We start from the raw sequence: 25,205 nt of genomic DNA, 5'->3' as shown, positions 1-25,205 counted from the left end.
TCTCAGAATCTTAAAAGCTACCACACAACCTGCTGAGGCTAAACTGAATTTTCCTACAAGAAATCAGAGTGGAAGATGTTTTTCATCTGCTGGAAGGGAAGGAAATCTTTGCAAGGCAGCTGACACCACACAACTGCAGTTAATGAGGCTTTGCAGTTATGCAGCAGCACAAGAATCTCTGGGACTCAAATCCTCAAAGGTAACAGAAATGGGAGGGTTTTGCTCAACTTTAGAGGTCCTACTGTACTTTTTAGAAAAAAAAATAAAACAAATTAAATTTGCTCTCTAGCCTTGAGACTCTTCACAAAACCTGAGTTTTGCACAGCTTTCAATAAAAGCCCACAAAAAATTCACAAACTTCACGAAACGCATTTCACAGCGCCCGGTACAATTGAAAATCACAACCATCTGGCCCAGACCATTTTTCTGTGCGATTTCAGGAAACAATCTGCATTTTCTGTCTGGAGTGACCACACCCTTTGCATAGCCCACGGCAGGGCTGAGCCAGGTGAGTCCTCACCATCACCTTTGCAAGGGCATCCCAGGAAAAATATTCCAGGGAGAGTTCCCCTGAGCAGTGAGAGGGCTGGGAACAAGAACTTCATTCACCAGAGCTCATTTCTTCCTCTTGGGGGTGATCCTTGCAGGAGCTTTGCTGTTTGTGGCTGACAAATCATTTCCCAGCCAGCTCATCTGAGGCACTAAAAGCTACGGCCACTTGGAGTGGACACTGGATTTTAGCACTACTCAGTGACTCTGCCAGACCCTGAGCAGGCTCATGAGACTCTGAAATATTAATTGAGGGAATATTAAGGCTTTAATTGTGCTGTTACTCATGTGAGGCTGCTTCCTAAACCTGAGCACTCCCATAAACACATTCCCGAGCTGAAGCTGGGTTAAGGTTAGCAGGATTTCAGCTACAGTAGCCATGAGAATGAAGCACACGCTTCCTGAAAATCTGCTGCCAATTGATTCTCCTTGTAAACAGATCAGCAGGGGGAAAAAAAAACGCTGGCTAGCCAAAGTTACACATTTTGTTTGCTCCAACTACTCCTCCTTCTTCAATTTACCCTAATTTCCTCTCTCCTCCCATGATTAACAAAGATTACCTCTTGCTTCTCATGCCCTTAAGCGACCTCCATCCAATTCTTCAAGTCATCCAAAATTTTCCACCACTTGGTATCATTAAATTAATGCATCTTTCTAAAAACATAAGCTGGAAAGCCAACACAGAATAGAGGCTGCAGAAGGAGCCACTGCCTGAGCTCCTGCACTCTCCCTAACAACCTCAAACTCTTCTTTTTAATCATCTACTACTGATTGTTTAATTAGTTAGACCTGCATCACTAGCTGATTATCATACTTGCCTATGCGAGATTCTGACATAAGCTGCTCATCTTTTAGCAAAATAATTTGGCTATTTGGACACAGGACAAGGGAACCAAAACATCCAATGCTTTTTGCAGGGATGGCTTAGAGATCCAGTACCTGGAGAAAGATGGAGAAACACTATTTATGAGAGCATGTAGTGACAGGACAAGGGCTCTGACTTCCCTGCTCCCTTCTCCCTGCCCTTGCTCCTTCACACGCTTTTATTTTTATTTTATTTTGATTACTTTCAGCTTTCTTGATACCTGTATTATTTTCAAATAATTTTGAAAATTTTCAATCTCTCCATTTACTCTCAACTGGTTTTTTAACAATCTGAAATAAAATTATCCCGGTCGGTTTCCCTTTAAACTTCTCCATTAGTTAAACTGAAGTATTTATTTAACATTTACATTTGAACAGAACGAAAGTGATGTATTTTGGACCTCTCTGGTGTATTTGAAAGTGTTTTTACAGATCTAGTCTGTTCCAAACTATGGCTTCAATAACCCATGTGGGGAAAACAGGGTTATCCTAATGTTTCACCACCTAGGAAATGCATCAATATGCACCAAACCCACCAATTAATTTTGTGTGTGCATGAAGATTTGTTTGTCTTATCACCAGGAACAAGCAGGCATGTCTTTACAAACCTCCACAACCCCAAAATTTAGGCAGATATTCTTTCTTTTTCGGTTTTCCTTTTTCATTTGCAAATCTTGTCATCTATGACTGAGGCTGACTGAACCAACCTCTAAACCAGCAGAGAAACATCAGCCAAAAAACACAATCTGTTTCCCATTTCTGTGTCAGGATTGCATCTTTTGGGGGGCTGTGAAAAGAATTGTTTTGAAAAGATTATACAGTGAATCAGAGGCTGGTTTGGGTTGGAAGGGTACCCTTAAAATCATCCAGTCCAACCCCCTGTGAAACACTGCAGTCATTTTTACTAGCTGGAAAAATGTGACTTTTAAAATACAAAAATGTGTGTACCAGAAAATCAGATATGAGGTCAAAGTTCCATCTTGTTGTTGAGTATAAAATGGCCACATACAAGAACAGAAAACAAAATCCATTACCAGGAAATTCATCTGGGAATTAATTAATAATGGTAACAACAAAAAATTATTTGGAAATGACAAGATTATGGCGTTGAACACAATGAAAATAATTATCTTCAGGGTTTGTTCATTTCTCAGGTATCTCAGCTTCTAAAACAGGAGTGTGAAGGAAGATTTTTACTCAACCAACACTTCTTTTACATATATAAACTGACTGGAAAAAGACAGAGCAGTATTTGCACCTCTAATTTATAAACAGTTAAACTTACAGGGCAGGGAAGAAAAGGAGAAAAATCATCATAAACTGTTTTTTTCAAGTTGTAAATACATAAAGAAAAAAAAATTCATTTCTCTGCCTTATGTGGATTTTAATTCAAACATTTAAGGCAGGTAACATTAACACTGCAATTTAACACAGTAATAACAGAGAAAAGTAAAGATTTGACAGTTCTTCCTTCACACACACAGTGATTAAATTCTTAATTGAAAAAGGTGTGGCACAGAATTAGTCTTACAACTGTAAGAAGATTTACTTCAACTGCTCAGCCATTAAATGGCTGTGTAGAGGATTACTCCTGAAAAGCAAATATTTTCCTGTAGGTAGAGATATAAATCCTCTGCACTGTCTGAATCAAGCATAAAATATCTTAAGGGCCTCCTTTATAAGAGCAGTGATACAACAATTCTGTAGAGAGTCCAAAACAAGACTGTAAATTGAATTTTCTAACTCAAGGAAGGAGGTTTAACATGTGTTTTGCTAATAAACAGTGTGTGGCTGCAACAATGAAATGCTTGGTGTTTGTAATTTATTTGCTGCTTGAAAAATTACTTTTTAAGACACAGAGATTGCTTTAAACACTTCACAATAATAATTCTGACCCGGACTAATATCAGAAAAGGTTAATCATAAAGTTGTGATTCCACTGAGAATAAAAGAAACTTAAAATACCTCTTTATTTATTTTATATCAAGAGTCTCTTTTTTATTCCTTTCCAAAAGCTTAAGTCATAGGAAAATACATGTTGACACACCAGAAAAATAGTTTAAAACCACATCCCAGTGTTATCCCATGAAGAAAAAAGGAACAAAGCTTTAGAGATGACATCTACTGGGCTTTTCAGATGGTGAGACATTTTATAGAGTCCTTTCATACACAAAGAACAGTCTTACCCAGAAGATCCGATGCTTTTGCACACACCAAGCAGAGGCCGCTTCTCAGCAAAATTATCGCATTTCTGAGCACCTGAGAAGAGGGGAAAACAAAAGAAAAGAAAAAGCAAATCACTATGTCCTGTTTGTCCAGTTTCCAAGTTCAGGTTGGGGCCCAATATATTGAATATAACACAAAACTCACAGCTCGTGCAAGGTAAGAGGGACAGAAATTCAAATTACAGGCAGAGCTGTGAGCACTGAAGGACTGATCTTGACAGAGAGGAAAATGAGAAACAACACAAGCAGCCAAACGTGGCCAGGCTTTGGGAGAGATTTCTGTTCACCCCACTTGGGGCTGGGATTCTGTGACTGGAACAAGTGGCTCCTGCTCACTTTTCCTTGTTTTTTAGGAAGTTGTCTGCACTCAGGCAGCTCTGCCTGGGGCTCACACCTTGGTTTCCAGTTTGTCAAAAAGGAACCCAGGTGTGCCAACCTCAGAGCAGCCCCTGCAGCCCCTGCCCTGTGCCCAAGGAAATGAGATGAAATTCAAACCAGATTGATATATTCCACCAGCAGATTTAAACCTTTAACAAAACAACCTCCAAGTGGAAACACAACTCCTCCACCACATCCCATCCACTTTTAGGGGTGGTGGCACCAGCACAGCCCAGCAGAATGGGTCTGTGCCACGCTGGGCCAGTTGTCCCTGCCCTGGATCCTCTCCCACACCAGTGGCACCAGCCCTGGCACTGGGAATCAGCCCTGGCACTGGGAATCAGACCTGGAACTGGGAATCAGCCATGGCACTGGGAATCAGACCTGGCACTGGGAATCAGCCCTGGCACTGGGAATCAGCCCTGGCACTGGGAATCAGCCCCAGCACTGGGAATCAGCCCTGGCACTGGGAATCAGCCCCGGCACTGGGAATCAGCCCCAGCACTGGGAATTAGCCCTGGCACTGGGAATCAGCCCCAGCACTGGGAATCAGCCCCAGCACTGGGAATCAGCCCCGGCCCTGGGACCCAGCCCTGGCACTGGGAATCAGCCCCAGCACTGAGATCAGCCCTGGCACTGGGAATTAGCCCTGGCACTGGGAATCAGCCCTGGCACTGGGACACAGCCCCGGCACCGGGAGCCAGCCCTGCTGTCCCCCCAGGCTCAGTCACACCTTCACCCCAGCACAAGCAGACTGGTAAAGACGCCACACTTCTTAAAATGGGGTTTTAAGAGTTTGGAGAACTTTGCTTTACTGCTGCGTAAACAGAAATAAAACCGAAATTGAGTTGTTGTTTTTTTAAAAAAGAATCCCACTTCTGCTTGTGAACAATTTTTAACTGAATTCCAGGGTATGTTTCTACCCAACTTAAATAACAAAGTAACAACCAATACCACCACTACTAACTCTCCTCCATTTTCTTTCAACCTTTGCCCTTTTAATTATCTATCTGTAGGTCTGCACTTGTGTGTTGAATAATAGATTTTTTTTCCCTCCATTATAAACCAAACCCTTTGATCTTTAAAGAATATTAGATATAGCCTGCTCAAAATTTAAGTCTTAAATACCGCTGTACAAAACAAAATCATTTATTCAGAAAGGCACAACAATTAACAATATGCATTTTGACATAGCAGACTGTTAATTATTAATCACTCAGGTACACGCATTTAATTTGTAACAAACACTGTTGAGTCCTCTCATCTGTACAAGGAAAAATCTTCCCTCCTACACCTTTGGGTATTTATAAAGTCAAATGGGTCACATCAATAACTCCACCATCAACAATAGCTTTACAAGTAACCTAAACCAGCCAGCTGTATTTTCCTTTTATTCTTATTATTTCAAGCTCTTTGGTGAGTCAAACCTGTACTGTATGTACTGACCTGTAAATTGATAAATGAAACATAAAAGTCTTCCTAAGAGCCTGACAACCAATTTGTTTCCTTCAATCCAGGTAACAGATGAATTCCATTTGTTCTGTTCGCAGCAGCGAGGGCGAAACGCTGGCTACCAGCAGCTCTGACACTGATTTAAGTGCAGCCAGGATTTCACCTGAAGTATTTAACTCGACTTTTTCCCTTCTTTTTGTTTTCACTGGGATATATCAGAGACACGAATTCAGATGTTTCTTTATGGGCTGGTTTAATGACAAGGAAGGGGAAAGAAGGAGGAAAAACGTGGAGGGGAGTCCAGGGAAGCAATCAAGTGCCCAAAACCAAAAGCAACGCCACGTTTAATACCCACAGCACAGATTTGCAAAATTTCTGCAAAAGGTGCTTACACTTCTGATTTCTGTCCGTAATGACTCGAGTCCCTCCATTTTCAAAAATCCATTTTCTACTTCAATACTTTCAGAATGTAAATATTAATAGTGCAGGAAAGGATCATTACTGGGAGGCCTCTGAGGGCATTAAATCAGGTTAATAGCTGTCCCATCCATGAGATTGCACAGAGTGACATGGGCTGGGTTTTGCCACGCTCTAATGGAGTCAGGAGCCTCTCCCAGGTCTGGGGTGAGATTTAATCTCCCAAATTCTGCTGGATTAATTTTCATTTGTAAAATTGCGTTTATTTGCATGTGCGAGGCGCTGACGTTGCACACACCTGCTGCACACACAGTGTTTAACGAAATTGAAATGAAAAACAGCTCTCTAAATCCCTCCAAATACAAAAAGTATTGAAATCCTGTTGCAAAGTCTTTTTCTTAAACTCCTTTTATTCTAAATCCTTTTAACTCTGTCATATAACACTACAGCATTTATAAAATGCTGGAAATCCTGACAAATCACACAATTAAAGTAATGAAAAATGCCCTTCCTGCCAACAAGGCACCACCTTATCTACAGCTCCATTTAGCTAAATGATAGATTTGGTTTTTTAAAAAACCTAACGTCAGTTAGTGTGCTTAAAATTGAAACAAAAAAAAATAAAAAGGGAAAAAAATCTCTTTGTGGCTAAATGAAATCTCATACAAATCAACATTTAGAAGTTTATGAAGTCAAAAGGTTGCCCAAATGTGAGCCCAAAGCAGCTTAGGTGCTGTCCTGCTGATGAAACTGTGAATAGAGACCTCGGGGCCTGCTAAGGCCTCTCAATAATGCCAATAAAAACAGAAACAACGCCACCAAAAGCAGCACACCCTTATGCAGAATAAAAATGAAACCCAGTGGATGTCCCAGGGACTCAAAAGCTGCTCAGAACTTTGGGAATCACCCTGGTTTCCCATGAGGAGGAAACGCGCTGGATGAATTTCACACCCTGACCTATTCAGTGCTCAGTGGCCCCATGGAGTGGATTTTCCTGGGGTGTCATCATTTAATAATGCAGAGCTGCTCCTGCTCCACCAAATCCCTCTCCTTTCCATCTTTTCCTTGGAAATGTTGAGGCATTCGTGGTCCTGCCCCCAGCAAAGCAGTACCTGGGAATGCCCCAGGCTGGAATTCCCTCACCGCCCACCTGGGTGAAAGCTTCACGTGCACTGGTCTAAAGCACCAGAAAATAATAAAATCATTATTTCATTTCATCCCCGATGTGATGATGGAACACAGGTCAGGCCAAAGCTTAGGAGGAACTGGGATTTTACAGGGTTGCACTCCAAAATTCTCCCCTGCAGCATCTCTAAAAGCCTTGCTCGGAGAATTGCAGTCTGTAATTTCTGTAATCCACAGACATTGCCATTCATTATCCCAAAAAAACCCCACAGAACGGTGGGAGAACACCAGAACTCAAACTCACACCTGCACAACCACCCCAAAGCTTGCCTGTCCATGGTGCAGGGCCAGCCCCTCCACCACACAGAACCTGGGATTATTTTGGGCATTTAAAACCACTGAACCACCCAAGAGGCTGAACATACACAAACCTCACATCTGCCTTCCTTTAGAAAGCAACCTAAATATTAGAGCTCTTTAAGTGTACCTGCACATAAACCTGAGTCAGCTTTTGAGGTTCAAATCTTAATTTTACCAACAGCAAAGACGGGAGCAGTGGAGAACAGGGATAAATCTGCTGCAATATTTCAGCCCTCAGTGGGTTTTAGTACCTCTAAATTCTTTTTATTTCATTCTTTTATTTGCTTTTTTCCCCCTTGTAAGTCAATTTGAGTGAACAGTCAAATTCACTGAGAGATGTAGGGCTATTATACCAACTTTCTGCAAGCAGCATAATCTAGAAAAAGGCAATAAATTAATTCAGCTCGCTGGAGGAATTTATTTTCGTAATGCTGAGACATGGAAATAGGTTTTACAGACAACCACTGATCTAAACTTCACACACCAGCCCGTCACCCCTTTGAGCAGGAATTGCCACACACAGAGCTGCTCCTCTGGCTTTCTGAGTTTCTTGATTGATTTTTAAACCATGCAGCTCTACCCTGACAAATGGGAGAGCACAAGGCAAAGCAGGTATTTGGCCAGGGGCTTGTAAAATGACCTGGGATAAGTAATAAAAGATGGGACACTGCAGCACTGACTTCCTTCAGAAGGCATCAATATTCTGATTTTGTAGGTGAAAGAACAATAAAGGTAACCAAAATAAATGTATCATTGCCCCAGCACTGACAGAAAATCCAGGCCCCAGCACACCTGGACACATGGAAACAAAACACCCAAAACCACCCTAAACCACCCAAAACCACCCTAAACCACCCTAAACCCAGCCCAGCACCCAGATCTGGAAGTGGAGCAGAGCCAAGGATGGCTGAGGTATTACAGCTCAAAGTTCCTGTCCCTAAAACTGCCAGAGTTCAGACTGAGATGTTCTAAACATGAGCTCTGCAAGCCCAGAATGTGGTCACAGTGCAAACCCTCCAGAAAGGCCCTCTATATTGTGTGTGTGTGTGTGTGTATATATATATATACATATATTACATGAATATTGTAAACTGCACAGAGTAACAAAAGCCCTGCCGATCTGACCATGGAGAAGACTTGGTATCTGGGGTTTTAGCATTAGTTACAAAAATCCAGCCAGTTTTCTTGGCCTCCTTCCCCAGGCTGCAGAGCAGGACATCAAAGTGATGCTGCAGAGCTGGGCCAGCTCAGGTTTGGTGGCTCAGAGCAGAGCTGGGCCAGCTCAGGTTTGGTGGCTCAGAGCACAGCAGAGCTGGGCCAGCTCAGGTTTGGTGGCTCAGAGCAGAGCAGAGCTGGGCCAGCTCAGGTTTGGTGGCTCAGAGCACAGCAGAGCTGGGCCAGCTCAGGTTTGGTGGCTCAGAGCACAGCAGAGCTGGGCCAGCTCAGGTTTGGTGGCCCAGAGCAGAGCAGAGCTGGGCCAGCTCAGGTTTGGTGGCTCAGAGCAGAGCTGGGCCAGCTCAGGTTTGGTGGCTCAGAGCAGAGCTGGGCTAGCTCAGCTTTGGTGGCTCAGAGCAGAGCTGGGCCAGCTCAGGTTTGGTGGCTCAGAGCACAGCAGAGCTGGGCCAGCTCAGGTGTGGTGGCTCAGAGCAGAGCTGGGCCAGCTCAGGTGTGGTGGCTCAGAGCAGAGCTGGGCCAGCTCAGGTTTGGTGGCTCAGAGCAGAGCTGGGCCAGCTCAGGTTTGGTGGCCCAGAGCAGAGCAGAGCTGGGCCAGCTCAGGTTTGGTGGCTCAGAGCAGAGCTGGGCCAGCTCAGGTGTGGTGGCTCAGAGCAGAGCTGGGCCAGCTCAGGTTTGGTGGCTCAGAGCAGAGCTGGGCCAGCTCAGGTTTGGTGGCTCAGAGCACAGCAGAGCTGGGCCAGCTCAGGTTTGGTGGCTCAGAGCAGAGCAGAGCTGGGCCAGCTCAGGTTTGGTGGCTCAGAGCAGAGCTGGGCCAGCTCAGGTTTGGTGGCTCAGAGCACAGCAGAGCTGGGCCAGCTCAGGTGTGGTGGCTCAGAGCAGAGCTGGGCCAGCTCAGGTGTGGTGGCTCAGAGCAGAGCTGGGCCAGCTCAGGTTTGGTGGCTCAGAGCAGAGCTGGGCCAGCTCAGGTTTGGTGGCTCAGAGCACAGCAGAGCTGGGCCAGCTCAGGTTTGGTGGCTCAGAGCAGAGCAGAGCTGGGCCAGCTCAGGTTTGGTGGCTCAGAGCACAGCAGAGCTGGGCCAGCTCAGGTTTGGTGGCTCAGAGCACAGCAGAGCCAGGCCAGCTCAGGTTTGGTGGCCCAGAGCGGAGCAGAGCAGAGCAGAGCAGAGCAGAGCTGCCAGTCCCAGCAGCTCCAGGAGCTGGCCCAGCTCCTGAGCTCACAAACCTGCCCAGGCTCCTGCTGCCAGCAGCACCCAGGACCTGCTGGAGGAGATTCCCTGCATGAAATAACTCCTCTGAAACAAGGCTTCATTATGCCACGAGGCACACCACGAGGCAGAGGATCTCACATCAAAGGGCTGCACTTTTTAAATGAAATAGTTGACAAATATTAAGTTCTGCTGCTGTAAAGTCACCAAGTTAAAGCCATGAGCTTTCCTTTCACACCTGGGAATGAGCTGCTTATCACCAGCTCAGATCTGCTCCTAGGAACGTGCCAAATCCATCCACCAAGAGACTATTTTCAATAATTCCCTTTTTACAGCTTTACAGTAAAACAGTGTTTGAGCCTGCTGATGGTAATCAGCTTCTCCTTTACAAATTCCTTTTATTTCGTTCAGAATCATTAAAGCTCATGAGTTAGTTATCTAAGGCCTCTTATTACAGCTTTACTTTTATCTGATTCCAGATACTGGTCAATGATACGTTCATGTACTTTTTAATCAAAGATTTATTTAAACCAAGCCATGTAAAAAGAGACCAGAACATGTTTTTAAAAGGTTTGGTTTAATTTAATATGAGCTAATTTGAATAGTTTTCTAATGTAACAACTATCACTGTAAGATGCTAAATATATGGAATTTAGGGGCAGAAAGACAATAACTGTTGGAAGGAGATCATGAGTGTGATTTACTTGATCGAAAAATCAAAAACCTGTTTTAGTACCAGAAAAAACAGAACTCCCAGGTTCTTCCATTAATTTACTTCATTTTCATCTCCATTTCCACTTCTCCTTCTCCTTTTTTTTTTTTTTTCCTTTGAGAGAGGAAGGGGCACAGACAACCATTACTCAATGACACACATAATAGCAAAAGAGCAGCTCGTTGGGAATTATGCAGGGTTCCAGTAAATGGAATAAAGGAACAACAGGCTTGGGAAGTATTTTACTGTAAGTTAGTTTGACCTGTAATAGTTACACATATACTTTGTATATTCCTGTGCTCAGGAAATCACCAAAACAATACGCAATATGCCCATTAAACATTCTCCACTAACTTTCCTTGAAACACACAAAATCAGTACAATTTACCATGAATAATTTAAACAGTAAGATTTGAGGCTGCATTTTTTGAGTTCATTAATTAATTCATAAAACATTACTAGAAATTCTAACCCAGCAAAATCCCCCAAACACCTTGGTCATATTAGAAATACATTCTTTCCATCCACAAAGTAAAACAACCAATTTAATTTAGAACCAAACAGTTCTTTCAGAAGTCAACAGTTAGATTGGGTTTGGATGGAACAGGGTAATTTTTTTGTGCTTGTTTATGCACAGTTGCTCAGATTTTGCAGCAAGTTCTTTTCAGGGTTAACTCAACTTCTGGAAGAATCCTGTTAAATTAAGCAGCTTGGTTTAAAGTTTGCTAAAATAGCATTTAAGCAGTGGCAGAGAGGAGCTGCACTCAAGAGATGATAAAATTTAAACCACTGAAACGGTCAAAGTGAGCAAAGTTAACGTAAAATAAGGAGAAAATGAACAAATCAGAAGCCAGTGCCACCTCAAAAACCAAATTCTGTTGTCAAATGGAGAGGCAGAGCAGCCTTTTTCAGCAGCTCTGGTGAATGCTGATGTATTTAAGGAGTACTCACTGATCTGAGGAGCCGGGAGGACGCGAGCGGCTCGGACCGGCCCGTGGCGCACCGAGAACAGCTCCTGAGCTTCCCCACTGATCTGCAACCGCCAACAGCAACACAAAAACAGATTCAAACTTGCACAAACAGAAACATTGAATAGCTAAAAAAGCAGGCAGAGAGGCGTTGTAGGGAAATACATTGGTAAGGTTCTGCCTAAGCAAGCGCTGCCATTTCTCTAATTGGGAATATATATTAGGAGTCTTGAATTAACTGTTCATGACCACACAGGTTCTGGAAAAAGCAAGACTTGCAGCTGACTAAAATTCACAAAAATATATCCCACATTTCACATGGTTCTAAAGGAAAATGCCAGCTCAAGAGAGGTCAATCAAGAGTGGCAAACATGGGTGGAAAAAAATGGGAGATTTTCATATATTGGTTCATTTCAAACTCAGCAGGTGTGAAAACCATGTTTAAAAATAGGTGGTCAAGCTACTTAAGCCTGTCACTGATGGCAATGTTGAAAAGATTAAACCAGTAGCAGTTAAGATGAATTCCCAGACTTCCTGCAATGGTCACCCAATGTATTTTCATAACTGCCTGGAAATGGATCCGATATGGAACGTCAAACTCCAGGAAAATGGCAAACATTATGAAGCTCATTTCCATCTAACCAACAACTTAAAACAGATGTAATGAGCCTCAGAACACAGCCAAGGCTGGCATAAAGTTTTGCCAAACAAGCAGCTTACAATATCAGAAGAGAACATGATTTGGAATAAGGTTCTTAGGAATCAATAAACTATAAATTCAAGTGAACTTTTGGAAATGTCATTTTATGGTTGTTTCCATTTCTTTCTGCACTTCAGCTCACACGTCCAAGAAGTTAAAATACTCCTACTGTTTGACCAGCAAATCCCAAGTACGGTACTCCAGGCTCTCAGCTTACATCCACTCCTGCCTGGTTATTTATTATCACTGCTCTAGGTCATGGGGCAGAATGAAACCCACCCCATGAAGCACAATTATAAATAAAATTACTTTGAAAATGCCATTTACTACAGAGCTAAGCCACCATTCTGCACACAATACAGAGAACTACTGCATTTCCCTGCTAAGCCTGGAATTATACACAAGCTACACCAATGTGGGGAAAAAACATTTTAACCCATTTTAGCCCAGCAGTTTATCAATTAAAAATCACTGCTAATATTGCCATCAGAAATCACTGTTAATTAAAATCACTCTTAATGACACCATCAGAAATCAACTCACAAAAGGTTTGCTGATGGCTTTTAACTGATCATGAGCTTGGAGTGCAGTGCAGGGGAAAAAAAAGTCTCTGGATGAAAACATCTGTATCCAGAAAAAACAGCTCGTGAAAATGTAGAGCACAGCTAAGCAAAAATATGAGGAAAATTAAAGAGGCACAGAGTAATAAAGAGATTTAAAAAATTAAGACAGCAGCACGTTTTCTGTCTGTTGGAACACAGCAGCTCTATGAAAAAGGGGAAGGAGGAAATGGAAAAGAAGAAAAATAGGAGGTTTGGGAACTATTATTATTGGCAATTAAAGATTTTTCCCCCAAATCATGAAAAGGCTGTTTCACACGTGTACGCACATCTCTGGCTAGGAATGAAAACAAGAGGGAAAGGAAGCAGCACAACAAAGGTAGGGAAGGAGTGATTCCCATAAAATATCCCAGCCCAGCTGACACACCTCCTTCTTTTTAACCCTGCCAGCACACCAGCCCCAATCCACCTCAGACAAAGTTCCAGTCCCCAAAGGAAGACACACGGAGAGGGCCAAACCTCCTGAACTCAGGCTCTGCTCTTACACATCCTGAACTCCAGGAGAATGTTTATCCAGCCTGGGGTGCCAAGACCTGGTAGAGCTTAAACTTGAGGCTCACAAAGAAAAGCTTGAAATGCCCAAATAGAAATGAAGTTTACTTGTACTGAGGCATTTAACGTGGAAATCCCAGCCCAGCTCTTCTCATGCATAAAATGCAGTAGCTTTTGAATAATTAATAGTCATTATTAAAAGATAATTTATGATTTTATACAGGGGGGAAATTACAGAGAGTAAGGTTAAATGGAGTAACAAAAGGCACAGGATCCAACAGTGACTAAGATGAGATTACAGGTATTTAGCCCCTGTTTTGAGACCACCGTAGGTTAACTCGAAGCATTCTAAATCATGGAATGGTTTGGGTTCAGCCTCTACAGCTCAAGTGCTGAGCACTTGCTGACTCCTGAGAGTTAAAAAGGAGCAAACTTTAGGATACACCCCCACTGGAGGTTTTGTAACGAAAAGACAAAATGCCACCCAACCACCAGCATCTGCCTCGTAAAGAAAATTGAAATTCTCTAACAGGCACAAAATAAAGTTTCCAAAAAATCTGGATGTGACACTACAACAGTGATCACATTAAAACACTGATAATTAATCTAGCATAGTTTCATAAAATAACAGCTTTTTCAGGGGATTTAAGCTGCGTGTCCTTAACTGTTCTGCTGAGACAGGGACTCACGGAAGACACTGCATGTTGTATCTGCCATCAATTAGTAAGAGCTTGGTCGTTCCTTGGTTTGCTTGGCACTGAAAAATGCATTAAGGCTTCGAGTTCAAGATTTTCTTTAAATTCCAACTCACCTCTTTCAAACACCACCACCACCACCAGAAGCTTCTGGTGTTTGCAGCCTTATAAAACCCTGAATTAACTGTGGTTAATGCTAAAGCCCTTCATTTATCTATGGATAAAACTTTACAGCTGAGGTGACACAGATCCAATCCATCTCCTTCAGGGGACAGAGACTGTGTGTGACCTGATCCTCCTGCCACTCACCTCGCTGCTCCCTCCCTGGGGGTGGGACACATCCCACCAAAAACAGGGACCAGGGATTGCACAGAGGGGACAACGGGTCAGCTGTGGGCTGGCACCTCCCAGCCAAAGGCTCCACATCCCATTACCAGTCCCTGGAGCTCCACAGTCTCACACGCACAGACAAAATATAAATAGAGCTCATGAATTGAAAACAGAGCTCGAAATTCTTCAAAAAGCACCTGTGAGAAACGAGGCTGTGGCTGCCATTCTGGATCGGATCCAGCTAAGTAGCAAGTCCCCGTGGCAGCTCTCAGAGCTCTTAAAAGTTTTTCTTTCCCGTTCCAAAAGCCAAGAATATTTCCAAGCACGTTTCAAGAATTGGATATTAAGCTGTAAAAGCAGCTTCAGGTACTCGTTGGAGTGAAGAGGGAATCCAAAATGACGGCTCCAAGCTGGTCTGGTAGAACATCTCAGCCTTCCCCAAACCTGGGATCAACCACAACTCCCAGACCTACAGGGAAGGCTGGAAGCAAAGGATTCAAATCTCCCAGAAAAAGTCTTCATTAAAGGAGGAGGAAGAATCTTCTCCTCCACTTAAGACACCTTGAGCTACTGCTTAAAACAAGACAGCCCAGCAATCTGCAGCACTGGGTGATTTTTGATGGCATAGCTGTGTTGTTTGGAACACCCATTAAAAAAAAAAAAGCTGAACAAAGGGAGTTTTGTTCACACTGAGGATAAGTAATAGTTTCCAACCAGAGAAAACGGTTTTCACCTGGTGAAAAAAAAAATTAAAATTAAAAAAAAAGAGAATTTAGATGCTCAAGGAATTGACTGGATTGAGGATGAAGTTGCACCTAGTACTTTAAATTACGGGAGTGCTAGTGGAATCAGAAGTTTTATAAAACCACATTTTTTTGCACACTGGTGCCTCTTCAGTGTAAAAAACCCAAAACCTCAGCAAAAGATTTGCATAGATGTTTTGCAAATTCCTCAGGCATCTTTCAGGGTCACTAGGTCAGGTCATTGCTCCATTTTTCTGAGTGGTACATGCAAATGGTTCCCTCTAGAAACGGGTCTGGACAGAGGAAGGACTGCAGCTTGGGATGTGGTAAGTTTCTTTTTTAATTGTAACAAGAACCGTTACATTAGGACGATTTTTCTACTTCTGAAACTCCCAGCCTCCAATGAAAAACAAACACACACACAAAAACAAAGCAGCCGACGTGCATTCCCTGAGCAGGAACATCTAGAACAGACCTTGGAAACCACATCAGGCAGAAACCAGTTCCAGTTGCCTCTGAAACACGAAACTGGGAGCAAGGGGGGAAAAACCAAATTCCAAACAAAACACAGAACTCCACCGCCCCGTTATCCACCAGGAACTCCCAGTGTATTCCCAGATTCCTCCCCACTCAGGCAGGAGTGTTTGAAGCCCCCTTTTACCCTTGCCACCCCCGTGCGAGAGCGGAGATCAAAGCCGAGCCCCTCGCACGGACACCTCGTGCCGCGCCCCCGGGGCCGGGCTCCCCCAAAACACCGCTTTGAAGCTGCCCTAATGGTATCTCCCCTTCTGCAAACCACACTCTCGGAGCCCTAAAAGATCCTCCTCGGAGGAGATGTGAAGGCGAAAGCGCTCTCAGGCGGGCGGAGAGACGCGGCAGCGAGGTGTGGGCGAGGGCACGTAACGCCATTAGCAGGAGTGCGGGCTTAGGAGCTGTCATAAACACTTCATAATCACTCACACGCGACCCCGGCCGCCTGCAACGCGTTACGGGGCGCGGAACGGAGCGCCAGTTGTGGGCACCAAAAAGCACAGCGCACAGATAGTGACCTTCCTGAGGAGATCTGCACATAAATGTCAGACCGTTGCTTTTGCGGGTTAAGCCGGAGAATGCGGGGTTGGGGTGTTTTGGGGGGTTTGGTTTGGTTTGGTTTTTTTTTTGCCTTAGCTGGAATAACATTGCTTAATTACGAGCTAAATAAGTCAGCGGGGCCAAGAAGGAAGGTTTGGGTAATAGCAAAGGACGCAAAAAAAGTGTTGCCAAATAAGCTCTTAAATATTAAGTCAATCACATAACTGCCGGGTTTTATTGCAAGGGGGGAAAATGCAAAAAGGAGAAGCAACAATGTGAAAAAACCCTCTCCAATTTATGTAAAACTCACTCCAGTTTATGTAAAACTCCCTCCAGTTTATGTTCCCTCCGAATTTGTTGGATATACAAATCCTGCTCTGTGAAGATATTTAAAACTGACGTTAAAGATTATTATTCTGTGAAAATCCCCGCTAACAGAGGAAGCATTCCAAAGCTGGCACTGGACTCACACAAAGTGCCCAGGTCCAAGCTGCACCTCCCTGGCTGTGCTCTCAGAATTTCACAGAATATACAAAAATGATGCAATATCCCCACAGCCGACATTCTGAAGGTGGATGGTAAAATATTTCCACATTTGGCATTTTCTCCCATTTCACTGCACTTCCCCCCTGCTCACTCTTCTGCAAAAGTCGAACAACACAAAGAGAAGCTGTCCTGCAACTTCATTTTTATTTTTTCCTGAAATAGCAAATACTATCAAAAACTAGGAGTTACGAAGAAGTGAAATATTTTTGGGGAAAAAAAAAAAAGAAAAAAAACCCAGCCTGGTTGTACGGTCCTCCTAGAAAGAAGGCAAAATCAGGTATTCCATGCCCTCACTTGGGGCTTATTTGGACACAAGAAGAGGGAGAAAAAACACAAAAAAGAGAGAAAGAAGGGAAAAAAAATTTCCATCCATGGCAACACATCTCCCTTTTTTAGCAGAAAACACAGGTTGATTGGGATAACCAGCCTTTCAGCTGGATAAAACAGGGTGTTTCGCGAAGACTCTTGAGCTCAGGCCGATGTGACACCCAGGGCATGGTAATTAATTAATTAACTGAGTGAGGAGGCCGCGCGTAGCTCGGTGTCCTGGCGCCACCGTGTGGGCGCTTTGTGTAACGCACCGCCAGGGAAGGATCCCCATTGCGGCTGAAACGTCCCCAAGTTTCAGTTCAAATTCCTAAATCTGAATAAAGTTACAAAATACTGAAACTTAGCGAAGCGTATTAGGTCTCACTCCTTTTCTATTAAACATTTCTTCGAAGGCAAAACCCCATCAGCTTTTTTATTTCCTCATTCCAGCTAACGAGATGCAATCGAGAGCATAATAAGATGCAATCGAGAGGATAATAAGATGCAATGAAGAGGGGAAACGCCCTACCACACCCATAAAACTCAATTTAACCCAACTTTTGCTGTAGAAATTAACGTTATTCTCTAAGCTATTGGTATACAAACACGTCTTACATAGCTAACCAAAAATGTACACATTTCTTAATAAAGTGTATTTTACAAAGGGAAAAGAACTCCGTCCTCTCTGCTTTATAATGAAGGACAAGGTGTTGCGAGCAATTTTGCTTTTTGAAGTTCAGAATTTTGTGACCTACTGTATCTAACTTTATTCTCTCATTTTGAGAAATTTGGGGGAAATTCCTCAAATGAAGATCACGTGCCCCATAAACCACTCTGCAACAAAAACCAGGGCGTGGGGATGGCAGCATGAAATCAAACCCACATGCACACAGAACCTTCCATAAAATTAGAATTGCAAATCATGTCCATGACAAACATGTGATTGTAAAATACTATTAATACTCTCATACTTGAATTCCTGGGACAAACAAATCCTGTTGGTGTTTTTCCACCCTTGTTCTTTTCTGTTAAAAAACAAAATCTGGGGTTTTTGGGGGGTTACAAACTATTCCTGAATGGCAAACACCGCTCCCAGTTTGAATGGAGTGTAAAAAGCCCATTCCCAGGGAATGAAGTGTAAAAAGCCCTCCAAAATCTGCAGGTACATGAATGGAAGTGTTTGAGCTGCGCTCAGGATTATCTGAAGATAAGCACATCACACACAATCCACAGGGCACTGACGGGAAGCGTTGGCGCTTTCCACTCCAAAGGGAGCAATTCAAGGTAAAATATTGCAGTTCTAACACCTCATTGCCGAAGAAAAGGAGCAGGAAGGAGGGAGGGGAGCTCTGTACTCACAGGTATGCTCCAGACTTGCATCCCATCGCTGTAGCCGATCATCAGCAGCAACGGGGGCTCATTCCCAGTGCTGTGGATTTCGTGGAATTCCATGTTCCTGGATGTGTCTGAAGGAGATTTCAACAGCAAAGCCATTATGAGACGTCAGGATCAAGCTCCCAGCAACATTAGATGGTGTTTCCTCAAGTGCTGGAACTAAAAGCAACCAAAGTGCTTTGCACCTTCATGTTGGAACAATACTGAAACGCATTCCTTCGTGCAAACACCGCTGTTTAAAGTTTCACAAAGGGAAAGCTTTAAAATGTAAAATGATGGAGAAAAAAATTCAGGGTAACAACATGGCCTAAGAGAACATGGTGATTGAGTCCCCATTCACACCTGAGCTCTTCCACCAGTTTACTTAGCCCTGTTCCCTTTCCTTTAAAGGAAGGTCAGGGATGGAGTGAGAGAGAACCCAAATCAGGGTTATTAGAACTAGAAATTACCTAATTAATCTCTACCTGGCTTTATGGCCATCTTTGGCCAGTTAAGGTTTGTTTGCTTGCGGGTTTGTTTTCCTTTTATTTTTTAAAAAAATCTCAAGCATTCCCTTTCTAGGTTCATATAACAAAACTCCTTACAATATTCTTCAGAATCCCTCATGTTGTGTTTAAATTTATTTTATGCTGCCTGTTCTGACTGGGCTTGGAAACATTCTCTTTCACCACCCCAAATAAATCTCTGTCTCTGATGCTTCCATGCTTTCAGTGAGCTTTGTTCATTCTCTCATGGTTGAAAATGTCATTTAAGAGGAGTTTGATTCAAGAAAATGATAATGTTTATGATTGTTCTATTACAGCTGACCCAAACCTCACAAGAACAGGTGAGAGAAAATGAAGCCATACCATTTAAATCTGCATTTTCAAATCTGACCCAGACAATTTTCTCTTTTTCTTCTGGTGGGGTTCCACTGTAGGCCTGGACAAAAAGCAAAAGGGTTGAAACAAGGAAGTTTAACAGCGGTGTTTCTCCCCCTGTAAGAAGGAATTTAATTAAAAACCACAAACATGATTAATGGAGCTTATTGTCACCAGTATTCACACAGCACAACCACGCTGAGCATCACTCACTGATGTAGAAATGACAAAATATTTACAACAATAAATCTTCTGGGGCAGGTAAGAAATGTCACATGACTTAAGAGTGAGTTAATAAAATTAAACACAGCGGCTTCTACAATCTTTTAACTTCAGCAAGTGTTGGAGGTTCTCACATGAGGTGTTCTATCATTAAAATTCTCTTCAATTCACTTAAAAGCTTTGCAAGCCAGACTGAGGAAAGAAAGAGGCCTTTACTGCAGTTTATATTACTGACACCTTTCGGTTCTGTTTGTGACAACTTTAATGCAGCCATTTAAGAGAGAATAAACTGCAATTCCAGGAGAACAGATCCATGTTTCAGCCCTGTGTTCTACAGATTCCCATAAAAAGATGAGATACAAAAGGAAATTGTGGAGTGTTTCCAAACTGGGGCTTTTACAGTCCTCAGGAGAAGCTGTGGTAGCAGGAGCGTGAGCACCAGCAGAAATACCATCACTTCCAAATGAGTTATGACAAAACACTGGGCAGTATTTGGGATTAAATATGAACACATCTTGTGTAATCACTTTCCACATGCCAGAAAAGCAGTAACATGAACTAAAAATACAAATGTAAAATAAAAGTGTGGGGTTTACTTTTCAAAACAAATCACATTCCACGCTTCCAAGGCAAGCTGATTTTTCAAATAAAACACAGACTGTATCCTTTAACCAGAGAGGGGGAATGGGAGGCTGTGGAATGCAGCAATCTCTTAATTGAAACTGGAAATATGTTTAATTTTAACCCTGAGTCCACAATGCATTTCACAGATTGATATTGCTGAGGGCACTGTTTTTGTATTATTACAGAATAAACGCACTGGGAATCCCCAAGAGGAAATTCATGAGGAAACAAGACCCTGAGTAACCAGGATAATCCCTGGAATCAGAATCAGGATCAATTCCTGAAGCTACAATCAGCTGCAGTGCTCCTCCACCACGGACCACAGCTTTCCCAAAGAGTAAAATAAAATTAGTTCCCTTCTGCTACTGGGAGGCCCCATGGGGAACCAGGGACCATTCCAGTGCCATATTTGTTATATAGAATAATTAATTCGTTTAATTAATTAATTTTATAAGTGTATGTGTATATTAAAATATACATGTCTACATAATTAATTAACTAATTACTTAATTAGATTAAATAATAAAATTTAAAAGCGGAGTGAGGATTCCTGACACTGTTTTTTTGTGCACTGAAAAAAAAGGGAATTTTAAAGATCCACACCCTACCTGTGGCACAACATCTTGGAGGAAGTTAACAACACTTTCCATGTATGACTGTTCCCTGGAAAACAGAAGGAGAATTTCAGCCAAAGATCAGAAACAATCGTGAGTATATTAAATTAGATCAGCAAAGGGAAGCATGGGCAGCCCTCAGAACGCAGGAGAACACCAAGCATGCAATGCAGGCACTGAATTTTACTGCCAAATTCTGGTAATAGAAACTGTGGCCTGTAAGTAATGAAAGGACTGAGTAATAAAAGTCTGTAACAAAGCCAAGTGATACCTGCTGATGGGGTAACTGCTTGGGGGGAGAAGTATAACATCTAAATTCAAGGAATAAGCCATGCTCTCCACATCAGAGGGGCCTGAAGTGGTACAGGGATTTGGAAATGATTCCTCAGGATTTTTCTACTTGATTTGGCTCTTACAACGTGAAAATGAGGATTTACACAACGACTGGAGCTCTCCTGGTGGCACAAACAAACTTCCAGAGCTCCCGTGCACGACGGACAGCGCTGGAGTACCTGGCAGTGCTCAGGGGATGGAACAAAACCCTCCCTAAGAACAGCAAGGAGAGGCATTTTCAGGTAAGATTTTACACCCTGGGAAGCTTATTCCTCCTTGGAAGTTCCTGAGCAGCATGGTTTATAGTGCAGGATACAATTGCTGGGGCAGGTTCAAAGCCCTGCTTCGAGCAGCGAGTCCCCCGTGGAACTGCTGAGTAACCCCAGCGTGGGCTGCGGGCTTTTTGCTGAAACCCTGCAAAAGTTGGTGCTTTGTGCCACGGGGAACACTTGAGACACGCTGGCAACAACAGCCACCTTCAGAAAGTCTGAGATTATTCAAGAAAAGCCTTCAGCTTTTCTTTAGGCAACAGCTTTGGCAGCGCCGAAATTAACTTTTACGCTGTTTTAATTTTTCCTGTGCTAACTCAAGATTTCTCTTAGCAACAAAGGAGATCTGTAAATCAGGAACTCTGGATGGCCAAAGGTGCTTTTTTTCTGAAGCTGTGCAAGATTGTTTTAATGAAAGCAGGAGTGTTCAGCAGTGAATAATGAAGCAGTCTGGAGAATTTAGGACTACACGCAGAAGATACTCGAACCCAAAGGCTGCAACACCTCTTTGAAAGCAGTGATAAATCTAAAATATGAAGTTTGACATTCCAGAAAGCCTATTCCAGCCCATGACCAAGCCAGCAACCCCAGGATTTCTGCATCCCAGACTGTCCCACTCAGCTTTAGGCTGAGGCCTTACAAACGAGCTGTGGTTTCTTGTGTGCTGATTCTTCTCTGATTTATGTAGGTCACCCAAGCTGCCCCTGCACACCTTTATTAAAATGCCTGGCCACAGGTAGAGCATTAAACAGTGTCTGAGGCTGCCCTGGGAATGCCAAGCAGCCACAGTCACGCTGCCTTCATGGTTCAGCCCATGCAATGCACTTTTTTTCCCTTCTCCCTAAGCACATCTTGAACCAAAGCTGATGTTTGGGAGGTGTTTATTCCGAGTGTGTGCATTAAATCGCTCCTGAAGTTGAAAAACTTCCAGAGAAGTGTCTTTAAAGTGGTTGAAAACAACATAATCCACAAAAAAAAAAATCCCAATCTTCCTTTAATAATGACGTAAAAACTTAACATGAGCAGCAGAATGCTGCTGAGTGCTCAGCACACACAGATTCATCAAAAACAGTGACATTTTAGAGGCACAGATACCTCAAGAACAAAACACTTTAAAGTAAAAAACAAACAAACAAACAAACAAAAAAACCCCATCAGGTAATCATCTTCTTACAATGTTTTTCTATTACAATATTTTTAAAGAATATTTTGAAGAAAATGTTTTTACAGAGAGGAAATGCATTTGTTGAGGAATTCCACCACATTAAAGAAATGGCTGCAAGACAAAGCTCTAACACAACTTTTTGTGCTACAACAATCAGTTTCTTGTGCTCTTCGATAAAAATGAAGCAAAATCATGTTTTGGAAATACAGAGTTATCTCCAAGGGGCACAGCAACACCCTGAAGTGGACATTTCCATTCAGTGCCATTCTGCAGCAACATAAGCATCCCAAGGAAGAAAGAAAAACTGCTACAGAACTCATTTAACAGACAAAGACCATAAATCTTCTAGGCTGTCTTACAGCCAAAAAAGCTCTTTTGCCATGAAAGCGTGAAAATCAGGATGCCCAGACACAAAAAGTGTCTGACCAGAAGACACTTCTTTTTCTTGGTTTTGTTCTTTTAAGTAAAATAAAAATTAAAAAAAATAAATAAATCCACAATTCTCCTTCCTGGAGGACTTTAATGACAAGGTTTGTATGTTTTAATATATCCATTCCTGGGACAAGGTGTTGTTTAAAAGAACAGCAGGAAAGGATCAGGTGTGGCACATCCCTCTGGCCTGGGGAAGAAGCTGGCATCACTCCTCTACACTGTAACGTTTCTACAGCAAAATGGTGCAAACAACAACAAAAGTTTGCAGTAATCAGCTTTTAAATACACAGCTTTGGTGTGCAGTTGCAAAGGATCCCATTTAGGGAGACAGCAATGCCACGTGTGCTGACTTTATTGGACAACGCTCAACGCAACACAACTGCAGCGTCAACACGAGCTGGCTTTGGGAGGGGAAAAAACCCAAACCAGCTCAGGCTGGGTTCTTCTACAAGAAAATCAAAGCCTTTTCAGTAAGGGCTGCTCTTCTAGAAGGTTCTTACGTGGCAGCTTGAGGGCGAACCACCACTCCTCCAGTGCAGCGACTGGGGCGGCGCGGGGACTCTGTCGCCATCGTTCCTGGGCACACACCTGCAACAAACACAGGGCTTTTACTGAAATTGCCAGGGGATTACTTATTACACAGGTTCTTGGTGTGTTCCTCAAGGAGGCAAGAGAGAAACTTCACTTACACGGACCTGCAGGCCTCGTCGCAGCACTTTTTTTTTAATGAGAAAAATAAAATCAAGCGGGCAAGCTCTTCAATCTCTACAGCTCCTGGAATGTTTGTGAAAACAAAAAAACCCCAAACCCCAGGGACCTGCATGATGAAGTGGGAAAGTTATCTCAAACTGCTCTAGATGATCTTTAAGGAGCCCTCCAACACAAACCATTCTCTGATCCCATGGTTAAAGATAGTGGTACAGGTACACAGTTGTCATCACCATTACACAAACCCACTGTTTACTAATGGGCTGCTGTCTCAGAAAATAATTATATAAAAATAACGTGCAGTCACAATTGCAGCGTACTGTACTCTTGAAAATATGGGATACGCTGCAGCTCACACATTCTACTGCTTTATGTCAGCTTTTTGTGCCATCCTCGAGCTTTCCTTCACACTCCTCCAGGGAAAAATCCTGTGTAAGGTTCCTAAAGGCAGAAAGCACTTGAGGAGCACCACAGATCCCAGCCAGCTTTTGGGGAACCCTCTCAGCTGCTCTGTTGTGTCTCCCCACCCCAAACCTGTTCATAAAGTAAAAGAAAAAAGCCAAAATCCCCAACGTGGTATCACTTATCAGCATCATTTCACGTCAGGCCAGACTTTCCAAGGGCCAGCTCATGAAGGGAGGCAGGATAACCACTGAGAAATTAGTAGCAAAATAATAGTTAATAACAAAACCTTCAGCAACACAACAGCAGCCTGACACACAGGCCGAGGAACCTTGAAAGGCGGAATGTCACGGAAAGGATGAAATCACCCCACGGACACCTGCGCCTGCCGTGCCCCGAGTGCCAACACCTTGTGCCACCCCACCCCGAGGGGAAGCGAGCACCGGGACAGATTTTAGTTCCTGATCTGGGCCTCGGCACGGCCGCGCCTCAGCTCGGGGCACCTGCGGAGCCGGGACCGTGGGGCCGGGACCGCCCGACCCCTCCGGAGCCCCGACAGCGGCCGGCCCGGCCTGGGCACCCTCCGCCGCCGCTATTGAGCAACTCCGCACCCAAACACCGCGACCTGCCCGGCCTCGCTCCCTGGCGAGAGGGGCCGCGGCCTCACGGAGCGCGCCCACCCCGCCGGCCGCCCCTCGCCTCACACCCCGCGCCCTCCGGCCGCGGCTGCCGGAGGTCCCCCAGGCCTCACGGGCGGGCCCGCCGCCCCCCGCCCCGGCCGCTGCCCGGCCTGGCCTCCCCGCGGGGCCGCTCCGAGCCGCCGCAGCGCTGCCCCGATCGCGGCCCCGATCGCGCCCCCGGCCCGGGCCGCCCTCACCTGCCGGGCTCCCGGCGCCACTGACACTGTTTGGGACCCCCCGGGCAATGACACCCAGCGCACCGCGTCCGCAGCCAATCGGAGCGCGCCGGGGGCGGGCCGCGCCCCGCTCGCAGCCAATCGGCGGCCGCGCTGCCCGGCGGTGGGCGGGGAGCGGCGGGACGCGGCCGGGGCGGCGAAAGGCGGGCGGCGCTGCCCCCCCCACCTCCACCGCGCGCCCCGCTGCTTTGTTTACATCGGGGATCTCGCGAGAGCCGGCGCGCGCCCGGGGTCGGCCCCGCGCACGTGGGGCGGGGAGGGGGAGGCGGGGGCCCGCGTGGTGACGTCACACAAAGGGCGTGGTCGGGTGGGCGGGGCCGTGAGGGGC

The 25,205-nt window shown here is 44.2% G+C and overlaps 1 protein-coding gene across 14 annotated transcripts in view; it reads right to left on the bottom strand.

Moving 5' to 3' along the window:
• BCAS3 (BCAS3 microtubule associated cell migration factor) overlaps nucleotides 1–24,913 on the bottom strand; it is a 297,790-nt gene extending 272,877 nt beyond the window's left edge. For 6 of the 14 annotated variants that reach the window (XM_040082185.2, XM_040082183.2, XM_040082194.2 and 3 more), the window contains exons 1-7: nucleotides 24,839–24,911; nucleotides 23,352–23,439; nucleotides 20,647–20,701; nucleotides 19,181–19,253; nucleotides 18,297–18,403; nucleotides 11,415–11,496; nucleotides 3,600–3,672 (exon numbers count right to left, since the gene is read on the bottom strand). In XM_040082185.2, the coding sequence (XP_039938119.1) occupies nucleotides 3,600–3,672; nucleotides 11,415–11,496; nucleotides 18,297–18,403; nucleotides 19,181–19,253; nucleotides 20,647–20,701; nucleotides 23,352–23,422 (461 nt within the window). In that variant the 5' untranslated portion in view covers nucleotides 23,423–23,439; nucleotides 24,839–24,911. Of the gene's footprint in view, nucleotides 1–1,109; nucleotides 1,281–3,599; nucleotides 3,673–11,414; nucleotides 11,497–18,296; nucleotides 18,404–19,180; nucleotides 19,254–20,646; nucleotides 20,702–23,351; nucleotides 23,440–24,838 lie in introns of those variants that run through there. The other 8 variants (XM_040082182.2, XM_040082188.2, XM_040082190.2 and 5 more) reach the window with 3 other exon arrangements.
• Between the last annotated feature and the right edge of the window lie 292 nt (nucleotides 24,914–25,205).

The sequence above is a fragment of the Hirundo rustica genome, chromosome 19, assembly GCF_015227805.2.
Source record: "Hirundo rustica isolate bHirRus1 chromosome 19, bHirRus1.pri.v3, whole genome shotgun sequence".
Taxonomy (NCBI): Eukaryota; Metazoa; Chordata; class Aves; order Passeriformes; family Hirundinidae; genus Hirundo; species Hirundo rustica.
This window is presented reverse-complemented; position numbering and strand designations above follow the sequence as displayed.